Source organism: Antechinus flavipes, chromosome 2, assembly GCF_016432865.1.
Source record: "Antechinus flavipes isolate AdamAnt ecotype Samford, QLD, Australia chromosome 2, AdamAnt_v2, whole genome shotgun sequence".
NCBI lineage: Eukaryota > Metazoa > Chordata > Mammalia > Dasyuromorphia > Dasyuridae > Antechinus > Antechinus flavipes.
In genome coordinates this window covers 642,955,376-642,980,563 of record NC_067399.1, presented here as the reverse complement: position 1 = coordinate 642,980,563, position 25,188 = coordinate 642,955,376, and the positions used below count along the sequence as shown (strand labels likewise).

Genomic DNA, 25,188 nt, shown 5'->3' with positions numbered 1-25,188 from the left:
TGCAATATGACCATTTGATGTGTGATGGCATAGCAGAGTGAGCTGTGGGCTCTGGAAGACCTGGATTCGAATTCTTCATTAGATACTCACTGTAAGCTGTGTGCTACTGGGTAGACTTCATAGCTCAGAGACTGTTTGAGGAGATTTGACTCCATGAAGTCTCTGATACTTTCCAGATATGATCCTATGAAGCACCCAAATCAGCATTTTTGAGAAGCCACACGATTATTTCAATAACAATCTTCTCTTTCTTTTCACCCCCTGCATTTGCTCACAGTCGCACATTAAGATTTTAGAGTTCCGCAAAGCAAATCGGGGCGCTCACCTGCCTATGCAGAGAAACAATCGTCCTCCTCCTCCCACAAGAGGCTCAGGTCCCTCCAGACAAGGAGAGAAATCCCTGATACACTTCTCAGGGGAGTTTGGATAAGATGGGGAAGATGTTATGCTGGAAAATGAGAGTCGTTCAACCCCATCCCTCCCCAGAGCTCTGTAGACTGATCAGGGATGGATTGGGTTGGGGAACAGACTTTGTTAGGGCCTGTGTTTTTAACTGTAGTTAAAGGGGTTTAGTGGAAGGATTGCTGGACTTCAGTGTTTGAATCCCTCCCAACCCTGCCAATAAAGTAGCTGTGACCTTGGGCCTCAGTTTCCTCATCTGTAAAATGGGATTTCGAATAAAAGGATAACAATACTGAACGATAATGAGAAGTCTCTTTGAGCTTGAAATCGACAACCCTACGATAAGGGTGACTTGGATATTACCCCAAATCCAAGAGGCATTCTTAGAGTGGGATCCAGGATTGAGTGGAGCCATTCCGACTGCCAGCTGAGGGTGAGGAACCATAGCCCTACGTTGTTACCACATGGTGAAATTGGAAAGCTGGAAAAAGCCGTCTGGGCTCTGGTTTTGATCCTTTTCAGCCTCTGTACCTCATCTTCCCCTTTTTGTACTAGAGCTCTCAAGATATCCTTGTCTCTTGCTCCAGATGAAAACATCAGTATTTCCCCCCAAGGAAGAAGAGACTAAAGACTCTCCCTTCCCATGGAAGTATTCAGTAAAAAGAAAAAAAAAAAAAAAGCAATTCTCGACCCAAATCGAGGTAGCTCTAATGGGGCTATTTCAGGCACTGTGGCGGGCGGGGGGTGTTTTGTTGCTGACAGATTTTCCCAGTGCTCCTGTCAGACCCTGTGGGCAACCACCCACTCTGCCTATAGGTAAGGCCAGTGCTGGCTGGAGGACGAGTCTGGGTAGTTGGTATGACCTTTTCCTTTTGTTTTTTTGATTTATTATGATTGGATTTGTTTAAATATATATGTGTATCTATTTCCCCACCTGCCCACCCCATCCCCACCCCCACCTCTTTTGCTCCTCTCAGTTTTTCCCTTTGACTTTCTGCCTGGTTGCTGCATATGGCAGCACAGTCTGGGTGCTTTTGTCCGACACCGTTTGGGTACTGGTGTTCCGTGTGACCCTTCGGGTCTGCCCTGACCCTGGGGTGAGCGTAGGGATATGACCTCCATTCCGGCTCGTGAGGGGAGACCTCCGTGGCTTGCAGGTCGCCAGGAGGGGTTTGAGGGGTGCCACGTGGGGCTCTGTCTGGGGAGGGTTGGGGGATGAGGCTCCCCCATCCTCTGCCTGTTCTTCTTCCCCCTCTCCTTCCTCATCATCACAGCAGAGGGCATGGTAGAGCACCTTGTCACTGAAACGCACCCGCTCCCTGGTGCCTGGGGTCCGATGGGCCTGCTGGCCCTTGGGAGGATCAGGGGGACAAGAACTGAAGGCCTCCTCGCTGGAAGAGTCAGGGGTCTCGACACGGGGCCCATTGGGGATAAGCACGCCTCCATTCATCAGCCTGTAGTCAGGGGTGGGAGGCTGTCGGGCTGGCTCGGGGCCCTCGCCTGAGTCTGAGGGGGTCGAGATGTCCAGGAAGGAACAGAATTCCCAGCTGTCGGAGAGGATGTCTGAGGTCATGAAATCCAGGTGGGTCAGGTCAAAGGGGCCGCTCCCGCCACCTTTCTCACTGCTAGACGTGCTGCTGACCGTGGCCGTCGTCCAATCATCGGGCTCGAGCTCAAAGTCAAAATCGGAGGTCAGCTTGTCTATCTGGCTCACCACCTGCTCCAGGATGCAGGGAGAGGAGACACAAGGAGAAAGATGTGTCAACACTTCCACAGCCCTCGGCCTCCCCGCCCCCTTCCCTTTTTATAGGCTCATAAGAGTTTAAGCTGGAAGGGACCTTAGAGTTCACCCCCTTTATTTTATACAGGATGGAATATAACTAGGTCCAATCTACCATACCCAGAGCTTTTCTCTTCCTTTTTCTGTTCTTTATCTTTTGGTATAAATGAAAGAGAATGGGATGTGGAGTCATGGTGGAGTCCTGGCTCCCACCATGGGGAAAGTCATTTAATCTTTTTTTTCTGGCCTCAGTTTCTTTATCTGTGAAAAGGGGTTAAATTTTCCCAACCTGCTACATTAGAAAATTGTGAGGAGCAAGAAAAATCATAGATACAATTTGTAAATCACAAAGTGCTACCTAAGTGCTATTATTAATATTTCTACAAAAGCCTGAAACCATTAGAGTGATGGGAAAATGGGAAGCAGGGATAGGTCAAAGTGGGGGTTGGGAGTGGGGTAGTAACCAAAGCCATTTGCTTTTTCTCTGGGGAAGAATCAAGGCACAACATGACCTGAGTATGTCCAGGGTGTGTCTAAGCCAGGGCCAGTGCTTGATTTCTCCCCCTAAATCATACATATCCTGTTTCCTTTTTGGGTATTAAAGAATCAGCCTCTTGAAGTATCTGGGATGACTGTCAGCTTTTCCTATTCACCCAATAATAGACTTGAGCCTGAGACTCGCTGATCCCAGTTTCTCATTCGCCTTTGTCCTAAGGGCTTCCTCTTTTATGAGTTTCTAGACCTGGCCTAGAATGTCTGACTCTTGGCTCTTAGCTAGAGACCCAGAACTCCTTGAACTTCGCGGTTTCTAAGCCTTCTTGGTTAATTTGATTCAAGGATTTGTCATCTCCAGTCCTTCCTTCCTTCCTTCTACTGCTGTCCCCATACCCTACATCCGGATGTCTGGTTTGGGAATCTCCTTGTTCTTTATGTTACCATATAATAGCAAACATCAATAGTGCCCACTATGACTTTACAACTAGTCATTTGCTCCTCGCAACAATCCCGGGAGGCAGGTGCTGTTATTACCCTCAGTTTCCAGATGAGGAAGTAGAGAAAAACAGAAATTCTGTGACTTGGATTTGACAAAATCAGGGCTTTCTGAGTCCGCGCTCTGTGCTTCCACCTTACAGAGAGCGGGAGGATTTCTTTGGAGCCCTTTACGTTTATATTGTGCATTAACCCTTTGGAACCTCACAGTTACCTTGGGAAGGGAGGGCTCCTTTTATTCTTATTGTAGAGATAAGCCTGAGACACAGAGAAATAAAACGTGTGTTTGTGTGTGTAACTGGAAGCCACTGAAACTACACAATTAGTGATCGGAGACAGGATTGAACCCAAGAGTTCCTGACTCTTAATCTAGGACTATCCATTATACATGAGGGCATACTTCCTTGTGTAGCATACTGCTCTGTATACAGTAGGTATATAATAAATGTTATTGACTGAATTGAATAGGTTCTTTAAAAGCCAGCCCCGTAGGATTCTTAGCCCGACCATTCAAAACAGGTTAGGAGCCACAAAACTAGAGGGTTATGGTTAGAGAAATCAGGGGAAAAATGTGGTGAAATAGATACAATATTGTCACAGGAATAATCATCAACAACAGAAGTCAAGCAGATAGGATATCGGGAAAGAAGTGATACAGTGTTGCAATAAAAGGAATCAAAGGAAATGTTCCTGAGAGAGGACAATCAGTCAATCCCAGTGGACCAATTAACTTCTGTCAGTCCTTGGGGCTCAGCTATTTAATGTGCAAGAGGATAAAACTGGTGTAAGGAAAACTGAAGAGGAAATTCCCATGTTCTTGGCTATCTGCCCTCCTAAAACCTGGAAACCCAGGGAAAGAGCCCCAGATTTGGAGTCCAGGCGCTGAGCTGAATCCTGGTTCCACCACTTACTCCTTGTGTGACCTTGGACAAGTTATGTAATCCCTGTCACACAAAGGAGTAGATTAGGTGGACTCCCTTCTAGCTTTAACATTCAGTGAAAATCCCCTACAAAACCTACATGCTGAAGCGGTGACTCAAATTTTCCTCTTCTTTCCTCTCTCCTTTCCATCAGCAGCACTCGTTGTTGGGAGACAAATAACCCAGACATTATTTGGAAAGCAGCGAGGGAGGGATGCTTTCTGCACTGAGGGTCCCTTGTTAACAGGTCTCAGGGGATGGGTTGGACAAACACAATCGAAAGCAGGATTCAGAACGGACACGGGCCAGTCACTGCCCATCGGGCTGGTCACCAGTGACGTCCTGATCTCGCCCACAGGAAGAAACCGGGTACAAAGAAATGCAATAGAGGGAGGGAGGCACGAGAGGAAGGGAAGAGAGTTGGACATTCAGATGCAAAGACAGATACAGAAGACCTCAGAAAGACTAAGGTTAGAGTCTCAGAGAGACGCCAAGAATAAGAGAAGATATTGAAAATCCAAGAGCTTTCAGCGGAGAGAGGGCATCCTTTCAGTTTGTTTTCAGGACTGGAGAGAAGACGGAGGGGTCACTCCAAGCTCTGCCTATTTCCTTGGTTCCACTTCTGTAGGCAACATCTTAGCATCAACCACTTGTTGACCCAGCTCCACTGGGAGCTGTCAACTATCCTGAAATTAGGGCCAGAGTATATGGAATCATGAAAACCAGTATCCGTGTGTGTGTGTGTGTGTGTGTGTGTGCACATGTGTGTACATAAGGAAGCAAATCCTTTATGTGAAAATCCTAATTTTATGGAATGAAGACATTTCAGTGTGACTTTTATTTTTATTTTTTGCTTTGCAAAAGTACTTTTCATTTTATGGAAAGATTTCCCCAAGGTTCCTTTAAATAGCAGCCTTTCTTCTGCTTTAAAGTATTTGTTTATGGATGGATAAGAAACTGACAGAGGAATTAGGGGCAAGGAGAGGGGAGATATTCCAATACAAAGAATTAGGAATCGTCACTCAGTGGAGATCCATTGGAAATGAAAAGGAAGCTTTCTAAGTAGGGAAAAGAGAATTCAATTTACATAGATTTGTCCAATAACTCCTCATTTCATTGAGAGCGGCAAACCTAGGTTTTTAAAAAAGTATTTCCCCGAAGAACACTTTGTCAACCTGGTCTCCATCAATCATCAATGAACAAAGGTGAAAACAGGGATTGGTTTTACACAGCTGAGAAAACAGAAGTGTAGAAAGGGAAAGGGGTGAGACCAAGGTCATGAAGCAAGTATTAGCTGGATCTGGGCTTGAAATTCAAGGGATCAGAGATTCTGCACTCATTACTGGCCCATGTCAACCCACATACAAATAGTTTGTTAAGACGGTACCCCATCCAAAATTGGGACCCTTCAATGGACTATCCAGACTGGCCCCGGGTTTGCATAAGTCAAGAATTAAACCTCATTTCCTTCTCTGTCAAAGTCCTCATCTGCCTTTTCGTCATGATGGAGAAGTGGTCTGGGGCTCTTGGAGGGTGGGCAAAAAGGCACAAATCCTTGGAACTCCATGGCAGACGCTGCATAGGGCAGCTTAGCCACTTTTGTAGAGACTCCAAGCCCAAGGGCCAGTCACCAGGTGATGATTTTTTTTTCCCTAGGCACAGCAACTCATTAAACTTTCTACTAAGATATCAGTGGAAGAAACACCCACATCAGTGAGATCATAGATCTTTGTAAATATTAAATTTAGTATGTTCTTCTGGGGGAGGTGTGTTACAAAGAAAAATTCTGAGCTGGGAGTCATGAGATGTGGGCTCTGATTCTTACTCTTCCTCTGATTTGCTGTGTGGTCTGGGGCAAAAGAATTAACATTCTTGGACCTCAGTTTCCTCAGCTGTAAAATGTAAAAAGATTATGAGAATCTAATGACTTAAGCCATATGAAGATTACTTTAAGTTTTGCGCAGACAGAATTCCAGGACACATTTCTGTAATGTTTCACTATCCAAATGCCCTTTTTACATGCTTAAGATCATTTGATCCTCATCAATACTTCCGTGAAGTAGACAGAAGGGTACTTTACATTTTATAGATAAGGAAATTGGTATAGGTTAAGTCACAATGGTATTATTATATGTCAGATCTATATCTTGTAATCAAATTTTCTGACCTCGGATATAAGGTTTTCAGTGGTATCCAATGACCTTGTGTGTTTTAATCCGTGTCTGTGTATCATCTTGGACCATAAATTCCCAGAGAACGGGGGTTACAGCTCTCCAGTTTTTTCTGTACAAGTAGAAATTGTTGCTGCATTAATGTTTTATGGTGAGGGTTACCAAAAAGCTACACATTTCATTCTCTCCACCAGATCAGTGAGGGCTCATCCCAAGGAGGTCAGACCACTGACCTGCTTCTAGCTCTCTTGGGAAAAGCAGTTCTCCACTAGGCTGTGCTGGGAAGAATAGAGAAGGTTCTAAAAGGCAATGAATTCAGCACTCAAATAGAAGGGCATGGAAATGAGAATCTCTTTCTAGTGGGATCACGTGGAGCTAAGTGTTGCTCAATGATACTATGAAGTCCAGGATTTTTTTTTTATCGGGTTTTTGGGTTCCTCCTTATTTTTGTTGTGGTTCCTCCTTTCCAACTTTTATAATTCCAGGGCCTTAATGCCTTTCCTCTTCCTCTATCAAACTTGCTCTGAGGTCAGTCAGCAAACCCTTAGTGACTCCTAGTATCAATCTACCTAGCAAGAAAGGGGGCTTCAGAGCCTCTTCACTCCTCATTTTATAGATAAGAAGACAGAGGCTCTGATAAAGGACATTGCCCAAGGTCATAAGGTACTTAACTATCAGAACTGGACTTTGGAATTAATTATTCTGATTCTAGAACCATTGATCTCTCCATTGCATATCTAGAGAGAGAAGGGCTTCAGAGACATTCTAGTCTCCTCACCCCTCATTTTACATGTAAGAAGACTGAGGCTCTGATGAAGGAAATTGCCCAATATCAGAATTGGACTTAATTATTCTGATTCTAGAACCATTGATCTCTCCATTGCATATCTAGAGAGAGAAGGGCTTCAGAGACATTCTAGTCTCCTCGCCTCTCATTTTACAAATAAGAAGACTGAGGCTTTGATGAAGGAAATTGCCCAAGGTCATAAAGTACTTAAATGTCAGAATTGGACTTTGAAATTAATTCTTCTGATTCTAGAACCATTGATCTCTCTATTACATCATGGTCTCCTAGGGACACATATATTTCTAAGCCTGAGGTCTCACTGAGGAATGTGGGGTTTTGTCCACCTTGATTGGAATCTCAGATATTATCTAGAATCACAGAAATTCAGAGGTGGAAGGGACATTACAGTCCATCTCCTCAAACTTGTTCCTGTATAGGATTTCTCTATACAAGTATTTGACAAGTGACCAAGCAACCCTTCCTTGAAGATATCTACCGCCTCCTGAGACAGTCCATTCTAGTTTAAAGTAGCTTTAGTAAAGCTAAAGTTTAAAATCACACTGGAGAGGGGAAGGGGTGCTCCTCAAACACTAATGTCACACTATATAGGTAGTTGACTACTCTACCTAAAGGTCAGGATGTATACCAATTGATCTCTTTCTACCCCATGCTCCTTGCCCTTTAACTGGCTCCAGTAAACAATAAAACAAAGAGAAAGCAAATGGAGCAGCAGAAAGTTGTCAATTTTCCAGCAAGGATCTGGCCAGTCACCCAGCCAACAAGGCATTATTATTATTTATTAATGCAGTGAGCACTTCACTCCCCAAATCCAGCTCTTCCTATGGAGAGATCAGGTAACTAGATCAATGAAACAGGCTTCCAAAGACTCTGGACAAAGCCAGGCTTCAGCAGACAAGCAACCACTTAGAATTAAAAGCTTGCCAGCCTCTGCTGATCTTCCATGTGAGAAGACTAGCTTGGGAAGGACAAAAAGTGGGATAGGAAGGTCATACCCTTGCTAAAAAATGTATACCGGCTCCCCACTGCCTTTGACGTCAAGTCTAAACTCTGTCTTTTAAGTCTTTTCTCAGTCTGGCACCAATCTATTTTGCCCACTGTGTGAATCTGAAAAAATCATTCAGCCATTGTGAGCCTCAATGTCCTCATCTGAAAACATGGGACAGCCAGGTGTGGTGGTCTAATGATGAAATCCCTGCTGCTGGGGAATTTGGGGCTGGGAGTTTGAGCTTGGGAGTTCTGAGAGGCTGATCACAGATGAACTAGGTTAGGCATCTGGATGGTGAGCCCCTGGGAGTGGGGACTACCAAGTTGCCTAATGGGAGGCAAAGTGGCCCAGGTCAGGAATTATGGGGTCTAGGTTGGGATACAGTGAAATGTAACTTAAAAAGAGTAGTAGGATTTTTGGATCATATGATTTAGAATCAGAAGGTATCATCCAGCCCTTCTCATTCAAGTTCATTGTCTTTATCTTTTTGTTTCTTTCCCCTCTTTTAAAAAAAAAATTCCTGTCTCCTTATCTCATCAAACCTAAAAGTGCTACCCATAGGTCAATTCTATTATTTTCAGTCTTGTGGAGACAGGGACATCCTGTGTTTTAAAAAAAAAAATAAGAAAGAAAAAAGAAAAAAAAAGGAGTTGGATGAGATGGAAGATGAATGGTATCTGAGGTGCTTTCTGCTCTATAATCATACCACAATGCTTTTAAAATCTCTTTTGACCCTATTCCAACGTAGACCCAATGGACCTATGGTTGCCTCCATTAGCTCTGCTAATTCCTGTCACCTATATTTTGCTTAGAATATTCCTCCTACTAGGCAATCATCTTCCTTCCTCTTTTCCCAACTAAATTGTGTAGTTTAGGGCAAATTGTTTTCCTTCTCCAAACCCAAATTTCATTTTTTGAGATGAGAGGCTTAGTCCAGATTCAATTCAACCAACATTTACCCCATGTGCTTATTAGATGCGATTTTTCTGTGCCCTCAAGGGGTATATATTCTACCAGGGGAAAACAACATGTGCACAAAAAGTAAAATGATGGTTTAAGGAGGGGTGAGCGGTAACAATTGGAGGTGATTAGGAAGGCTTCGTGTAGGAGGTGGCACATGAGTGGAGCCTTGAAGAAAGCTACAGATGCTGAGAGGGAGAGAGGAGAAGAGGATGAATTCTAGGCATGTGGCCCAGTCTGTGGGAAGGTGTGGAGAGAGGATGTGGAATACTGAGTTTGGGGAACAGCTAGTGGGCTATTTTGCCTGGATTATGAAGACCAGGAAGAGGAGTAATGTGAAATAAATCTGGTAAAAGTAGGTTGGAGCCAGACAGTGGATGGTTTGAAATGTTAGACTAAGGAGAAGGTATTTTCTCCTTGGGGTAATAGGTAGCCATAGCAGATTTTTAATCAGGGGTGTCAATGGCTGTAGCTCTGATGGTCTCTCTAAGATCTAAGAATTCTACCTTTCATGACCCAAGCCAGATCCAACCTAGAGCCTTCTCTGACAACCTCAGACATCACCACTCTCCCTTTTCTCTGCTTTCCTTTGCATTTAAAGTCTTTATCAGACTATTTAGATCTCAATCATACACACGTTCATTTTTATCACGTGTGAGTCCTGTCTTCTCAGCCAGATTTGAAGCTCTTTTGGGGCGGGGCCTGGGTCTTTATTTCCTGTCTGCAACACAACACAACTTAATATAGAATGACTGGACACAAGAAATCTTTGATAAAAATCAGTCTTTTGGGGGCCATAGTAAGTATGCAATTCACGGATGTATTTGGGCCTGGAAGACAGTAGGAGAGGGAGTCTAACATCAGCTAAGCTGAGGATGCTTCCAAGTGGAGGTGGGATCTTTCCTAAAGCATGAGTTCCATATATAAATCACCTATTTTCTTGAATAGGAGTTGGAGTGTTAGGAGAAGGTTTTTTGGGCAGGAGAAGCAGAAGAGGAAGTGGCTATCCTAACATTCTTCTGATCGTCGCATTATTCCAGAAAGGATGATTCTAAGTGGTCCGAGGCAGATGGTAACGTCCTTGAATATCTGGCAGAAAGGCCCTTTCTCATCAGCCTCAGGCTCCATTTATCCATTTATCAAAGGGGATGGGGACTGCATGGGGCTGTCTGACTGTCTGACCCATCACTTCCCAAAGCTGAGAACCTGAGCTTTAGCAGACTGAGACATAGGGGCCCATTCTATCACTGATGAGAGCTGGGGACAAAGAATGAAGATGGACAGACTTTTCCCCAGTTCCTGTAAAGAAACAACGTACAGCTCCATATGATTCCTTCCTGGTGATATCTGAGCAGTCACTCAGAATTTGGTGGTGAGAAGGCTCTCCTTCCAAGAGAAAAAATCTATTAGAAAGGAAGCCCATGGTCAGAGAATCAAAGCATGGCAGATCAGACCTAGGCTGGGCTGGGAGGATTGTGGTGGGTGGAGGGGAGTTCCCTGTCCCCTGTCCCTTGCTACCCAAGGGCCACTACTCTCCTCCCTCCTCCCTACCCCAGCTCCATAACCTTCAATCGCTCCCCACTGCTTTGTGGTCAGACTCCTCAGTCAGTCTGGCAGTGGAGCTTCCCCATAGTCCGACCTGATCCAACTTCCTTTCCCAGTGTTTCCCAAGGCGTCTCCTCGCTGGCCTTGCCCTGTGCCGGGTGCTGGCTGTGAAGCCCTGGATCCCCTGCTGTCAGAGTCAGCTCCCAGCACAGCTGCAGAGCATTAAGCAGAGAGGGAAGGGACACTGTGGCCACTACTTGGGGACAGTGCTGAGCCACCGTGATTTCTCCCCGGCCCCAGAGTGGCAGGCCTTCCATTTCCAGGCTACGAGGGCATTCCTGCTGACGCTGATGGAGTTCCTCTTCTAAAACCCATCCCTTGCAAAGCTACAATTATCTCTTGGAAAAGGACATTTGAGAAGGGGTGATGGCTACCGTGGCAGGTCACCCTTGATCAACATCCAAATCTACCTGAGCAGATCTCCACCCACTGGATGCCCCAGTTTCCTGCACAGAATGAGCCAAGAGAGCTTTAATGGTTTCCTTCTGGTTAGGGGTTGACTTTTGTTCTCTAGTTATCTCAGACTCCAGGGAACTCGTGCCATTTGTTGGGAAAGTCAGAAGAAGCAGGAGGGGCAAAGGCACAGCTGCATCTGGGCCGTCCACACTTCATCAACTGTGTGACTGCAGACAAGCTCTTTAACCATTCCGGGCCTATAAAGTGAATGGATTGGGCTAAATGATCTCCTAGGTCTCTTCCAGCTTTAAATCTCAGATCCTCTAACCTTTGTCTCATTCTCACTGAACACAGCTGGTATCTCCTAGACAATGTGTTGCACTGGCACAGTTACCCTCACCAATGAAATTGGGTGCCATGGCCAATGGGAAATGGACCAAGGTCGAGGGGAAGGCCCCTTTGGCAGCCCCACATTTCATCAAACGATAGGACCATTGATTAAAATTGAAAAGTCTTAGAGATCTGTTGGTCCAACCTCCCTAATTTTCCAGATGATGACACTGAGATTCAGAGTTACTTGTCCATCCTCTGACCTTCTCTGTATCCATTGGCCAATTCTCCCTGTCCAGCTTCTGGACCCAGTCTGGATCCCCATGGATCCATTTCGCACATTAATAGCAGGTTCTCCTGAAGACTCATGTGCTGCTCATAGTCACAGACAATCCCTGGGCTGGACTGATCCCTCAGAGACCAAATCTCATAGTCCTGGGCTATGGAACGTAATGCCTTTTTGGCATTACCCAGTCTCTTCCAATATTCATCTTCTCGGAGATCAAATTATTGGTCCAGCCTAACCCAACTATCAGCTGGAGCTGGAAGCAGGTCCAGTCCTGCTCCCTTTCCTGAAGTTAGTGCTACTCCCATGTCATCACTAGGCAATACTCCACTTCCCTGATGTCTCATCCAGATGATGTCAATCCAGGGGTCCATTGTTCTCTCAGACATCTCCATAAGTAAAGGCTATCTCTACTACTCGCACAAATTCACTGAGAAAACCCAATATGGGGGATTGGTCAGTTACCTCTCTATTGAGATCCCCATGCTGTTTGTTTAAAACAAAAGTGGCCACTTACACCTTTTCTACAACTATTCTGCTCTGAATTTCATTCTAACCAAGAACCTCTCCTGCTATCACTAATCTACTTCCTCAATCAGCCATATCACGCTGAATTATTTCTGTGGTTATCCTGGTAAGGACTTGTATTTGGGAAGGACTTGGGAATGAGATGACTTAAAGACGGCCTTCCAGACCAGCTTTGGTTAAATATAAATAATACATCATCATGCTGTTCAGCCTATGGAACATCATCATCCTCTTCCAGTGCTATATGGGCTTGATGCTAAAGACCTCCTATCCGTGGGGAAATGATGTATTTTGAAAACATTTAAATTTATTTTAAAAAATCCTTTTGGAAGTACCTACATGTTCCATGTGGTCATTGGACACTTACCTTGGTATAGATCATTATCCAAACTGGATCAGTGCCAGTTTGAAAAGATGGCTTTAATGGGGCCCTAGAAGGTTTCAGATCAGAAAATGCAGAGTCTATGGAAGTAGAAGTGGTCTTGCAATAAAGACTCTCAATACTCACAAGACCCATCAGTGGTTCCCAGGATACATGCTTTGTCTTAACTGCTGTGAATGGAAGTCCTTAGTGATGAGGGATCAACTAAAATCTAACCCCCTTATTAATCAAACCCAACAGGAGGTCATTCAAGATATTTCCCCCTCTCACTGAAGAGGAAATCATTAGATCATAAGGCAATCCATCTAATCATTACACAGCTCTCATTTTTCCTAACTACAAGCCTAAATTGTCCTGTTTACAACTTTCACTCATTTTTTCCCCCTGTTCTTCCCCTTTTGACCAAGACAAGTATGTCTAAACTCAGTTCCACTGAAAAGTCCTTTGGGTATTTAAATCTATCTATCTATCATGACAGTCACTTGGGGCACATTTATTAAGTACCTACTGTGTGTAAGACATTGTACTAAGCGCTAAAGATTCAAAAGAAGGCAAAAAAAATAATTCCCACTTTCAAGGAGTTCACAATCTAATTGGGGGAGGGGGGACAAGATTCCAACAATACTTCTAACAAGAAGTATACAGAATAAATTGGTGAAAATCAACAAAGGGAAGGCACCTCTATTAAGGGGAGGATCCGTGATTTTAGCTGGGATGTGAGGGAAGTCAAAGAAGCCAGGAGAATTAAGAGGGAGAGAATTCTAAACATGAGGAAAAGTCGATGAAAATGAATCAAGTGATGTAGTTTCTTCTAGATGTGCTATTATTGGCAACTTCAGCCTCCTCTTGTGTGGCAGAAACTTGACTCCTTTCACTCTTCTGACCGCCCTCCTTTGGACACCCTTCAGCTTATCAATGTCACTCGTAAAGTATGACTCTCGGGGCTGCAGGAAGTATCCAGATGCGGTCTGGCTGGGGCAGAAAACAACGGAACGGTTTCCTCCTTTCCCCCTGTATGTTATGCTTCACGTAATTCAATCTGTGATTGCATTTGCTTTCATGGCTGCCACATCACACTAGGGACTCATATTGATTTTTAAAGTCCATTAAAACCTCTAGATCTTTTTCAGAGTAACTGCTATCTAGTCACCCCTCCTTTATCTTCTACTTGCCAAGGTGATTCTTTGAATCTCAGTTCCAACTTTATATTTATTCTTGGTAAACTTCATCTTATTAGCTTTGGCTTTGTTTACCCATTTGATCTAGTTTCCTTTTGATTCCAACGTGTTTGCTGTTTCTGCAAAATTTCCTTTAACTGAAAATTGACAAACATGCCATCTAAGCCTTGTTACAATTCCGGGTTAAAAATGTTAAAACAGACCAGGGTTGAGCCTAGCTGCCCGGGGCACTTCAGTGGAGACCTCCTTCCAAGCTGACATTGAACTATTAACGACTACTCTTTGGGTCTGGCCATTCAACCACTTCTGAATTCCCATAACTACATTTTCATCCTGCCTGTATCCTACCACCTCCTCCATGAGCATTTTATAAAATGCGTATCTAAAATTAGGGAAGCCATATCTACGGCGCTCTTCTGTTCTACCAGTCTAGTAACCCTGATAAAAAAGGAAATGAGGTTAGTCTGGCCTGGCTTGTTCTTGCCGAGGTCATGCTGCTTCTTTTTGTTCACAGCTTCCTTTTCTAGGTGTTCACTAAACATCCATTTAATGATGACTTCTATAATTTTGCCAGGAATCAAAGTCAAGCTCACTGGTTTATAGTTTGCAGATTCAATTCTCTTTCTTTTATAAAAAAAAAAAAAATGGGCCATTTGCCCTTCTCCAATCTTGCAGCACATCTCCAGTTCTCCGCGATCTTTCTAAAGATCACCGACAATGGCTCAGCAACCCCATCTGTCAGTTCTTTGAGAACCTAAGGAAGTTGTTCACCTGAGCCAGGTGACCTGTACTCATCAAGGGCAGCCAAGTGCTCTCATATCTCCTTATTTATCTTAGGTATCAACTTTCTAATGCCCATTTTTATTCTGTCCTTTGCAGTCTAAAGATCTTTCTCCTTGGCAGAGAAAATACAATCAGGATAAAAGTTGAGCGGCTGCCCCTTCTCTTCATCATCCATTATCATCAGCCCATCTACATGGCCTGACTGTCCTATTTCTTTTATGATCTTCCCTCTACCTTCCCCCATTGTGGTTTAAAAAGGCCTTTTTTCTTATCCTTAGATTTCTCCCGAAGTCTCATCTCGTTCTCAGTTTTAACATGTCTGATGATGTTATTCTTACAGTTCCATTTCACATCCTCTGTTTTCTTATTCATCCTCTGTTACCTGTCTTGTTTCTATCTTCTGTACATTTAAAACAAAATCTAAATTGACTGGCTGGTGAGATTCCCGTGTATCCATATTGGTTTGTAGACAACATCTCATTTTTCTTTCTGGTTAGAATCCTTTCACTTTGCATCCTCAGGATCTCATTTTCTGGAACTTCCCTTTTCTCTTGGGCACAATTTTCTGTTGAAATTCTCTGGGGCACTTCCCAGGGCCAGAAGACTGGGGCTGCTTTTAGAAAATTCGCATGGTGGCCTGTGCAAGTCTCGATTTATTCAGATCTTTGCCCCCATTGATGCTTTCTTGTGGAAACCGAGGCTTATTACAACTCTGTGAAGCTTTCGGTCCATCCAATGCATCATGATCCTGTGCCTGTTTCTGAAAATAAATTAGCACAAGTGGGGAAGATTTATCCTATCTAGGAGTGAGAGTTCCTGGTCGGGAAGGCTGTCCTGTAGACCAGGGATGCAATTTAAAGGGGAGCAAACATCTCATCCCTGTGCAAATAAAACACAAAAAAACCTAGAATGTGCCCAAACTGTTTGGAAGGTGGATCAGCCTTATTTTTATGTTGTTTGGATTTTTTTTAGATTTCCCACATCCCAGGGTGTGGCAGCCTATGGACCAACTCCTTGTCCTGTAAGTCAGCCTGCTTCTTTTCCTAGAATCCATCACTAACATGGCCATGGGACAGGGCCACTGTAAACCCTTCTCAGGTTGCAGCAGCCACAGGCAGAAATAACAACTTTATCAAGGACCTAAAATTTTCCCAGGCCCAGGACACCAGATGAGTCATGGTTGAGAAGGATGGCGCACCTTATTTCTTGTAGTAGCCGCTCATTCCCAATGGCCTCTCCATCCTGCTCACTACGACTCAGATCGGGGTTCCTGGTTTCTACCTCACTTCTGATCTGCGTTCTGTCTCCCACGGGCAGCTAGCTGGTGTGGCAGACGGAGCATGAAGAACTGGACACGACTGGACAACCAGGATCATTCATAATTTACTTAACCTCTTGGGTCCTCAGTTTCCCCCTATGTGCTCTAAACAGTGGTTTCCTGACCAAATCTAGGATGTTTTACTCCCGTTACACATTTGAGCAGAACAGGGGTCTCCAACCTGTAGTGTGTGATCTTGTTTTGAAAAATATTTTGATACCAGTCTTTCAATATAACCAGACTTTGTAATAATCCAGCACAGTTTGTTTATTCTATTTAAAAAAAAATTATCCAGAGAAGGGGACCTCAGGCTCCTCCCGGCCAAAGGAATGGTTAGGATTTCTCCCCCAGGCCCTTGCCAGCTCTACTGTCCTATATTTCTGTGCCTGTGAGTGTAAGGAGAAGGATCTGTGTGTGTGTATTTCTGTATGTGTGTGTAAGGATGTCTTACACTCGGTGATGATGTCAGTGTGAAGATGAGAGTCTATGTACTTGTGAGTGGGTGCGGGGTGTGGGGAAGGATGTCTGCCTCATTCTGAGAGCCGCCTGATGAATGTAAGAGGCTCTGAAGATCTTGGCTTCCTCTCACTACCACGCTAACACCTCAGCCATGTAGCCTCCACCATGAATGTTTATTTTCTCCTTCTCACTCCCAGAATTTAGCACAATGCACACAGTAGGCACTTCATGTTTTTTGACTGTCACCATGCATTTAAACACACCATTTTGAGAAGGGGTCTGTAGACTTTGCCAAAAAGGGCTCTCACCTAAAAAGAGTAAGAACACCTTCTATACAATAGCCCTATACAATGCTTCTTTGAACTCCCCCTGGATGCTGGTCTTAGCTTTGTCCCCTAGAGCCACACTTTCGCTGGACAATTCACTACCTAGGGTAGACCCTCTACCTCTAGAGAGAGGACCCACAGTGAGACGAGGCATCTAAAAATGGTAATAAGATCTCAGGGGGCACTAAACGGCTCAAAGAGACCCCTCTACACTCGTGCCCTTTCAGACCTCATCTGGGGGATCATGCTCAACTGTGGGCACCAAGCTTTAGGAAGACTTGGAACCTGGCCAGAGGAGGGGGGACAAACACAGAGGGCCAGAGGTCATGTCCCCCGAGTACTGGTGGACGAAAATGGGGATTTCAGGTCTGGAGAAGAGAATACTTAGTGGGAAGGGGAGCAATAACTGTCACCAAAGATTTAACGGGTCATGTGGAAAAGGGATTAGATGTGTTCTATTTACCTTTAGAGGGCAGAATTTTAATCAGTGGACAGAAGTGATAAAGAGTGAGATTTTGGCTTCACATAAGAAGAAATTTCTACAGTTAGAAGTAGAAGAGACTGCTTCTGGAAGACTCTAAGCAGAGTTTGGATGGCCACTTGCTGGGGCGGGGGGTTGGAAAGGGGACTCCAGTTTGGGTACAGGTTGACTAAAGGTCTCAGTTTCTTTTAGCTTTAAAATTCTATGGCCCCGGGCTCTGCACTTCTTTCACAATTCCCAGGTTACTTCCTCCAAATATCCATCTGTCTTTTCTACCCAATTATATTCCTTCCATCTGCTGTGTTCCCTGCTCTGGGCTGACATGCTCATCGATGGGATCAGGCCAGTAGCTTCCTGGACGTCTCTGTCTATTATTTTTTGAGGGATACTTCTGGGTACTTCAGTCCTCCTGATCCTTCTCCCAGAAAGAAGAGCTGTTCCCGACCTGAGGTTCTGAAACTTGGACAGACACTGTGGATCTCAAAAAATCATTTACCCTCTCTGGGTACTAGTGTTTCTCGAGGAGGGAACAAACATTTATTAGCACCTACTATGTGTTAGATGCTGCGCTCAACACCTTATAAATATATTTGATAATCAAGGATTGCAGTGGTTGCAGCTATGTCTGACTTGGAGGAAAGGCTAGGGTTCTAGGACTACAAAGATGCTAAAGACCACACAGACTCCTGAAAGTGGAGGAAGGTTGTGTAAATGGGTGACCCCTCTGAATCTCTTAAAACAAGGTGAGTCCTGAATCCCAGTCTTAGTACAGTGAAAAGAGCACCAGGATCTAAAGTTAGGGGGCTGGGTTTGGATATGATTTTGCTTGTGTGACCTTGGGTCAGTCACTTAATCTCTAGAGACCTCAGCTTCTTCACCTGAGAAGTAAGACAACTGGGCTATGTGGTCTCTGAAGTCCTTTGTAGTCCTAGATCTTAGAATTCCAGTCAACTAATTTCATTGTTGTGCTCTATAAAGTTATGGAGTTGAGCTAAATAACCTTTAAGATCCTATCATACTACGATTTGATTCCCATTCTCATCCTGTCTTTCTAGTGATAAGGCCACAGCCATTGGTCTGAGATAGCCCATTGGTCTCACTTACTATCTGGTCTCAGGTTGTCCAGCCCAGCTCATTCCAGGAGGCTCAATGGCAATCACTGAACTGGCTGGAGCAAAGTTAGCCCAGATACAGCCCCAAGTCTTGCCTCTTAGCTCTGTCTCCTCCAGAAGCAGGTGCACATGAGAGGAGCAGCTGTGGTGTTGGAAAGACTGACTTTGGTACCAGAAGACCTGCACTTTGACCACTTGGTACATCTGTGATCACTGTCCACTTTTCTGGGCCACATTTTACTCATGTGTAAAACTAGGGCATTAGTTTTAGGTGATACCTAGAATTCCAAACAGGTTGGAAACCAATAATCACCATCTCTGTCAGGTCCAGGACTTCACAGGGAGTGTGACTAGGGATGTCCAAGGTCCGGGGTGTGAGTGCAGGTGGGGACTAGAGGCGAGATCCCAAGAGAAGTTATTCCATTTGAGTCATCAGAAATGAACTGAGCCTGAACCCCAGCTTATTAGCACAATGCAGGATTTCTTAACCTGGTCTTCGAATCCTTGTGAGTCTGTGCTTTTTTTTGGCGAGGCAATTGGGGTTAAGTGACTTGTTCAGGATCATACGGCTAATAAGTATTAAGTGACTGAGACTGGATTTGAACTCAGGTCCTTCTGACTCCAGGTTGGTGCTTTATCTATTAAGCCATCTAGCTGCCTCCATTAAAAAAATATATATATATTATATATATATATATAAAACTTCTTTTCAAGATAATTGTTTCCTTTCTAATTCTAATTTTCTAAATTTAAAAATGTTATTCTGATAAGAAAACTATGGGCTTTATTAGATTGCCAAAGGGATTCATGGTACCAAAAAGGCTAAGGTCCCATAGCTTAATGGAAAGAACTGGAAAAAAACTGGATGTATAACTAGAGGAATGAAGTCTGAATTCCAGCTCTGCCATTTACACAAACACACATACACACTCTCCCTCCCTTCCCCCACTCTCTCTTCCTCCCTCCCTCCTTCTCTCCATCTCTCTCTCTCTGTCTCTGTCTGTCTCTCTCTCCCTCTCCCTCTCTCTCTCTCTTTCTCCCAATCTCTCTTCTCCTGCAGAAGTCAGTTGACCAGGTCTGCTGCCCCTTGGGCCTATATCCATAAGCTACACCCATACATTAGGTTGGGGAATATAAACGATCCCCCCATTCAAGGATCAGACCCCAGATTTCAGGATGTGAAGATGTGGCTGATCCTGGCTAAGCTGCCCCCTGAGAGCCAGCTGGTCCTCAGGACACATTTATTAAGTGCTTACTATGTGCCAGGCGCTGGGCCAGAGGCTGGGAGCTGGGGCACGAGAAGCTCCCAGCAGGAGCCTCACAGTGCATGTAAGCCCGTGGTGACTCATCCAAAATCACTGTTTGTTTCTTCTGCTCTGAGCAGAGGATGTGTGAGAGAACAGAGAAGGGCCTCCATCTTTTGTTTCATAGTCAAGACTGTGGACCTCAATTCAGAAAAATACTTTTAAATGCAAGCAATACAATATGTGGGATCACAAAGGAAAATGATATTGAAATAGAGTTATCAAAATGTCAATCCAACACAGGTGCACAGAAGTCTCCGACCTGGTCAAACTCAGAATATTGGGGAGAGGGGAATCAGCCCCGGAGACCATTATCCCCAGTGCCCAACTTTCACTGCCAGTATTGGACACTTCCCTGGGCAGGGCGGGGGTTGGGGGCTTCCTAGCTCTCTTCCAGCCCTGGGGTTTCTGGGAAGGCTCCAGCTCTGGGTTCCACGCTTCCTTCTTGTGCTCTCCCTTCCTTCCATTCCCATTCCTCCTCTCCTGCCTCATCAGCAGCTGCTGCACATGGCAGTCTTGTTACTGTTAATTAGTGATGAAACACCTGGGCCTTCCCCGACCCAGCAGGAGGGAAGAAGGAGACAGGCAGACCAGGCCCCTCTGAATGATGGGAGAGAGAAGGGATCGTCATTGCCCTGTATAACTTCAGGGAGGGGCTGGAGGATTGTTGTTATCATTCCCTCTTCACTAATGAGCAAGTCAACAGACATGCTTGGGGATGGTAATCAGCGGGACTCGGCACCGCCCCCCAGGGCTGGGAGGGGAGAAGACTGAGCATCCCGCTCCCTGTGGGCATCCTGGGCCAAAGCCCCGTTATCCCAAAGGCCTCACTCTGCTTTGGCTGCTCAGCCCGTGGGGTCTGTGCAGGCTTTCCTTCCTCTTTGTCTACACCTGCCCAAACCATCCAACTCCTAAATCCCTTTTAGTGTCCGGGTGACCTAAATTTGTCCCAATAGGAGGGGGCTGTGACTGGGATGGCCGGAGTCCTTTCTCCACCCCAAGAAAAGTGGGAGGAGCTAGGCGCCGGTCCTGCCCCAGGGCTGCAAAGACCCGATTTCTGGTCGCGGCGCCCTGATTCGCTGTACCCCTACTCACAAATCTTGACCCGGATTGACGCCTCTCAGTTCCCAGAAACGGAGGCTCAGCATGGTTAAGGATAGCCCAGAAGTGCATCCGGAGATGGGGATCTGACCCCAGATCCCAAGCTCCCACTCACTGCTCTTTCTGCCCTACCACAAAATCTCGCACTGAAATCCGATTTCCCGATGTGTCAGCTGGAAACACTAATTCCAACCGGTCTCTGTGACAGAACTGTTATCATAATGAGAGAGGAGATATAAAATCCCTCTGCAGATGGAAGGTGCCATCGTGGTTCCGGGGCACGCGTAGACAATCAGACGGCTGGGGACGGTCAGCATTGAGAGTCTCCCGTCCGATTTGGGAATCGCTTCCGACTCGAGGCCCTCCCCCCCTCCCCAAGTCCGGCCAGCCAATCCTGGAGCCGCCCGCCCCATTGAAGCCTCCAGCTCCATTCATGGCGGCCCAGCTGGTGGGAGTTCGGACGAGTGACTGATTCACCGCTCACACCCGGGAAGCTGTGAAGCAAACATATTCTGAAAATATAGCTTTTCAATGCATGCTGGCACTTCCTAAGCTGCCTGCTGGCTCTGGGCATGGTTCTGGGAAAGAGAGTTAATGCAGGACCTCGGCGGCCAGAGCTCCTTGGGTCCCAGCAGCCACCGGGGACGGCATCTGTCTGAGCAGCTCCGGGGTCTTTAATTATTGGGGAAAGGCGCTGCCCTGAGGGACCCGGTGGGGTAGGGGCTATAGGGGAGGGGAGGAGAGGGAGAAAACAGTGGGACGGGGCCAACGCTTCATAACCAGAGTAAATGACTATAGTACACGGGGATTTTTCATTTTAAGGTACAGGGAGCTGCCTACCATCGGGGGTGCCTGATATTAAGGTCCTCTGCACAGAAATATTTTCTATTATATGCACCTAATCCTCACTTTAATTCAATTCAATTTAACAGGATTTTGTTAAAGGTAGACTTTGTGTCAGACATTTTGTAGAGGCTCAGAAAACACATAAAAATAAATAGTACCTGTCCTCAAGAAGCTTGCCTGCCACTATGATGTGGTTTCTGGTTGGTTCTCGAAGAGGACTGACATCAGGGGGATGATACAAGACATGTAAGGGATTTCATTTAAGTAAGGGGGGGCTTTGCAAAGTCCACGGCTCTCATCCTCACCTCTGGGGCAAGATGTAGATCAGGGCATCTGGAGATGGCCCTATAATCTCAGCTTAAAGTGGCCCATAGTAAATGCTTAATAAACTCACTCTTTCTATCTCTATTTCCCTCTTGATGTCTCTGTTTTGCTGATTTATGGATTTTTACCATTTACACATTAATTCTTTTTGAAGTATCACTTAAAATCTCTAAATGGGCCTCTGTTTAGTAGTTCCATTGCAAGTGATAATCGATTGAGGGCATAGTAGTATGTGGACAGAGTAGCAGCAGATTGGTCACCTGGGGGAAGAGGTGGCTCTGAAAATGAACTGGTATAGTGTTAGGAATATTGCATTATTCCTCGCTGGAATATATTCATTCCCCATCCTGCCATGATGTTGTCGGGAACAGAGGCTCTAAAAGATGGGACAGGTCCCTGCCTTTGGAGTCTCTGAAAGTCAGAACTCCCTTTCTGGGACTGCCCCATGGCCTTTGTGACCTTGGATTTGTCCTCAATTATCACAATTTTACTTTTCTTTATAAAGATCTTTTGATTTCTTTCTAATTAAGAGCTGCTGCCTGTTCAGAAATGGGAATCTCAAAAGATCCGATTCTAATTCTCCCCATATCCAACCTAATCTAGAGCTACCCATAGTTTGTGTTCCACCATTTTCTGGATCCTTTTCCCGACTGTTTCAGGTCCTATTTTTCTGATTTCTTGTAGAATTAGGATCCAAGCTTCTCCAGGATTTGGAGAATGGAGGATCTCCAAACACATCAGTTACCAACTCTTCTCTGAAGGTTAATCTAATTATTTTAAGTGGACTAGAAGCTCTCTGAAAGACAGTCCAGGCTGTCTCTCTCAATTGTCTCTCCCCATACCTCCACATTCCCCCCGCCAAGGACTAGATTAAGGACACCAATTGTTGATAGATGGCTAGATGTATAGAGTTTGGGCTGAGACTTTTTTTATGGGCAAACATGAAGAATATTCAGTTATCCTTCCTTTGGATTCCATCAAGCCCAGAGAAGGAATTAGAATGAAAATGGGAAAAAACATCCCACTGGGAAGTGCCAGGCCTCAATCTCTACGATTCTAGTGTCCATTTGTGGACTCCCCAGGTCCACTTCAAACTGAGTTCGGATCACCTCCTAAAGGAAGCTTGGCTGGGCTCCCCAGGTTGCTATTGCCTCCTCCCAAATTATATTGTGTCTACTTTGTATTTGCATTATTTTTCTGTGTATGGGGGAAACCACATAATAAATTCACTGAAGGTAGGGATTGTTTTGTATTTGTCTCTGTGTACTTAATGCCTGGCACACAGAAAGCACTTAATGGATTGTTGCTGAATGGATTGAAAGCTTTCCCCCTACTCCTTAGCTGCCTTAGCAGCTTTCTTAGCTGAGAGAGTCTCTGCCTTTGCAGCCTCCTTCCTATGAGTGCTGAGTTCCTGCTCAGATCACCATTTCTGGCAGAGTCCAGGCCATCTACCTGCGCTAACTTTTCTCCTAGGTCTGCTTCTGCAGTCTGGTGTTTCAGCACAATGCCTGACACGTAGTAAGTGCTTAATAAATGTGCTCGCTCTCTCTTTCTCTTTCTGTCTGTCTCTGCCTCTTCGTCTTTATCTCTGTCTTTCTCTGTCTCTGCCTCTCTCTCTGTCTATCTCTATTTCTCTGTCTCTGTTTCTGTCTCTGTCCCTCTTTCCCTCTCTGTCTCTGCCTCTGTCTGTCTCTCTTTGTCTCTTTTCATCCTCCCCTCTATCTCTCGTTCTGTGTCTCTGCCTCTATATCTGTATATCTCAATTTTTCTGTTTCTCTGTCTCTATTTCTGTTTCTTTGTCTCTTTATCTCTGTCTTTCTATTTCTGTCTGTGTCTCCCTGTCTCTGTCTCTTTCCCTCTCTGCTCCCCCCTCTATCTGCCCTCCCCTGTATCTCTTTCTATTTTTCTCTGTCTCTGCCTTTCTATCTCTGTCTGTTTCTGTTTCTCTGTCTCTCTTTCCCTCTTTGTTCTCCCCTCTGTCTGTCTCTCTCTTTGTCTCTCTTTTCATCCCCTCGTCTCTCTTTCTGTCTCTGCTTCTCTATCTCTGTCTATCTCTATTTCTGTCTCTATCTCTCTGTCTCTGTCTACTTCCCAAACTCCCCACCCCAGGAAAAACTGAAAGTGACTGATTAAGGATGAGGTCAAGGAAAGGATTTTGCAGGGACCTGGTGTTCACTGCAAGACTGAATAAAAATTCTTGATTTAAAGTCAATAAATACAAGCTGGCTACCTGAATATATGCTTTAGTCAGTAAAGCTGGCTCAGAGCTCAACCAGGAAGAAATCCTGGGCAAGGAACCAAAAACCTCTGGGGCTCAGGTGGTATCCTCTCATTTCCACTGAGCAAAGGCTAAGGAATCAAAGAGAAAGACTAATTTGGGAAGTGAATAGCTGGTTAAGAAGTTGTTATTTGGGTAAAGCTTTGGATTTCTGGATTCTGGTTTTAGACACAGCCATGATGGGCCTTGGCAGGGTTAGAATATATATAAAGCAAGGGCTGAAAAAAGTGAATTTGCTGCTGGATGTGGTGGTGGGGGTCTGTAATCCCAGCTACTGTGGGATTACTACAGAGGATAAGGGAGCGATGGGGGGATCTCTTGAGCTATGCCCTGGGTTATGCCCATCAGTTGTTTGCATTAAGCATGGCATCTATGTAGTGAGTCTCTTGGATGTCCAATAGGTGCAAACTGACCCACATCAGAAATGGCGCAAGTCAAAGCATCCATGTGGGATAGTCATGAAATTGGGCCCATCAGTGGTCTTTATATTTCCAACTGGATGAGACAGAGAGACCTAGACTTAAAAATGTGTTTGCCTTGAATCTTATAAAGCTAATGAAAATAACGTAAGATTAGGGGCAGCTAGACTGGGCAGTGGATAGTCGGGAATTCAAATGTGTCTCTGGACAGGCACTTAACCCCAATTGCCTCATTTCCCCCCAAAAAAACTCCCCAACCACAACAGACAAAGAAACGGGGAGGGAGGAAAATTACTTATAGATACCAACCACGCTAGATGCCATAGACAGGAACTACACTATAGACCAGTCGTAGAGATAGACATGACCAGAAAGTCAGCAGAGACAAAATGCTGCTGCAACAAAGTCCTGCCTTCATACGGACAAATAAAAAGCATATGGATGCAATTAAGAGCATCCAAAGATCTCAAGGCAGATTTTAATAAGCGAATTTTACCTTAGCAGTCACTAAGATTTGGTGCAATGGGACCTAGGATTTAAATAGGGGAAGGGACAATCATTTATTAAGTGCTCACTTTGTGCCAGGATGTGCTAAAAACTTTACGGTTTTAGATCCTCACAACAAATCCTGAGAGATAAGTGCTGCTTTTATCCCCATTTTACTGCTTGGGAAATTAAGAAAAAGTTTTAGGGACTTGCCCACAATCACATGGCTA

The 25,188-nt window shown here is 44.9% G+C and overlaps 1 protein-coding gene across 1 annotated transcript in view; it reads right to left on the bottom strand.

The window, feature by feature from the left end:
* Nucleotides 1-1,099: 1,099 nt before the first annotated feature.
* INSYN1 (inhibitory synaptic factor 1) overlaps nucleotides 1,100-25,188 on the bottom strand; it is a 56,041-nt gene continuing 31,952 nt past the window's right edge. Inside the window, exon 3 of the mRNA XM_051982323.1 lies at nucleotides 1,100-2,119. Coding sequence (XP_051838283.1) covers nucleotides 1,376-2,119 — 744 coding nt within the window. The 3' untranslated portion in view covers nucleotides 1,100-1,375. The remainder of the gene's footprint in view (nucleotides 2,120-25,188) is intronic.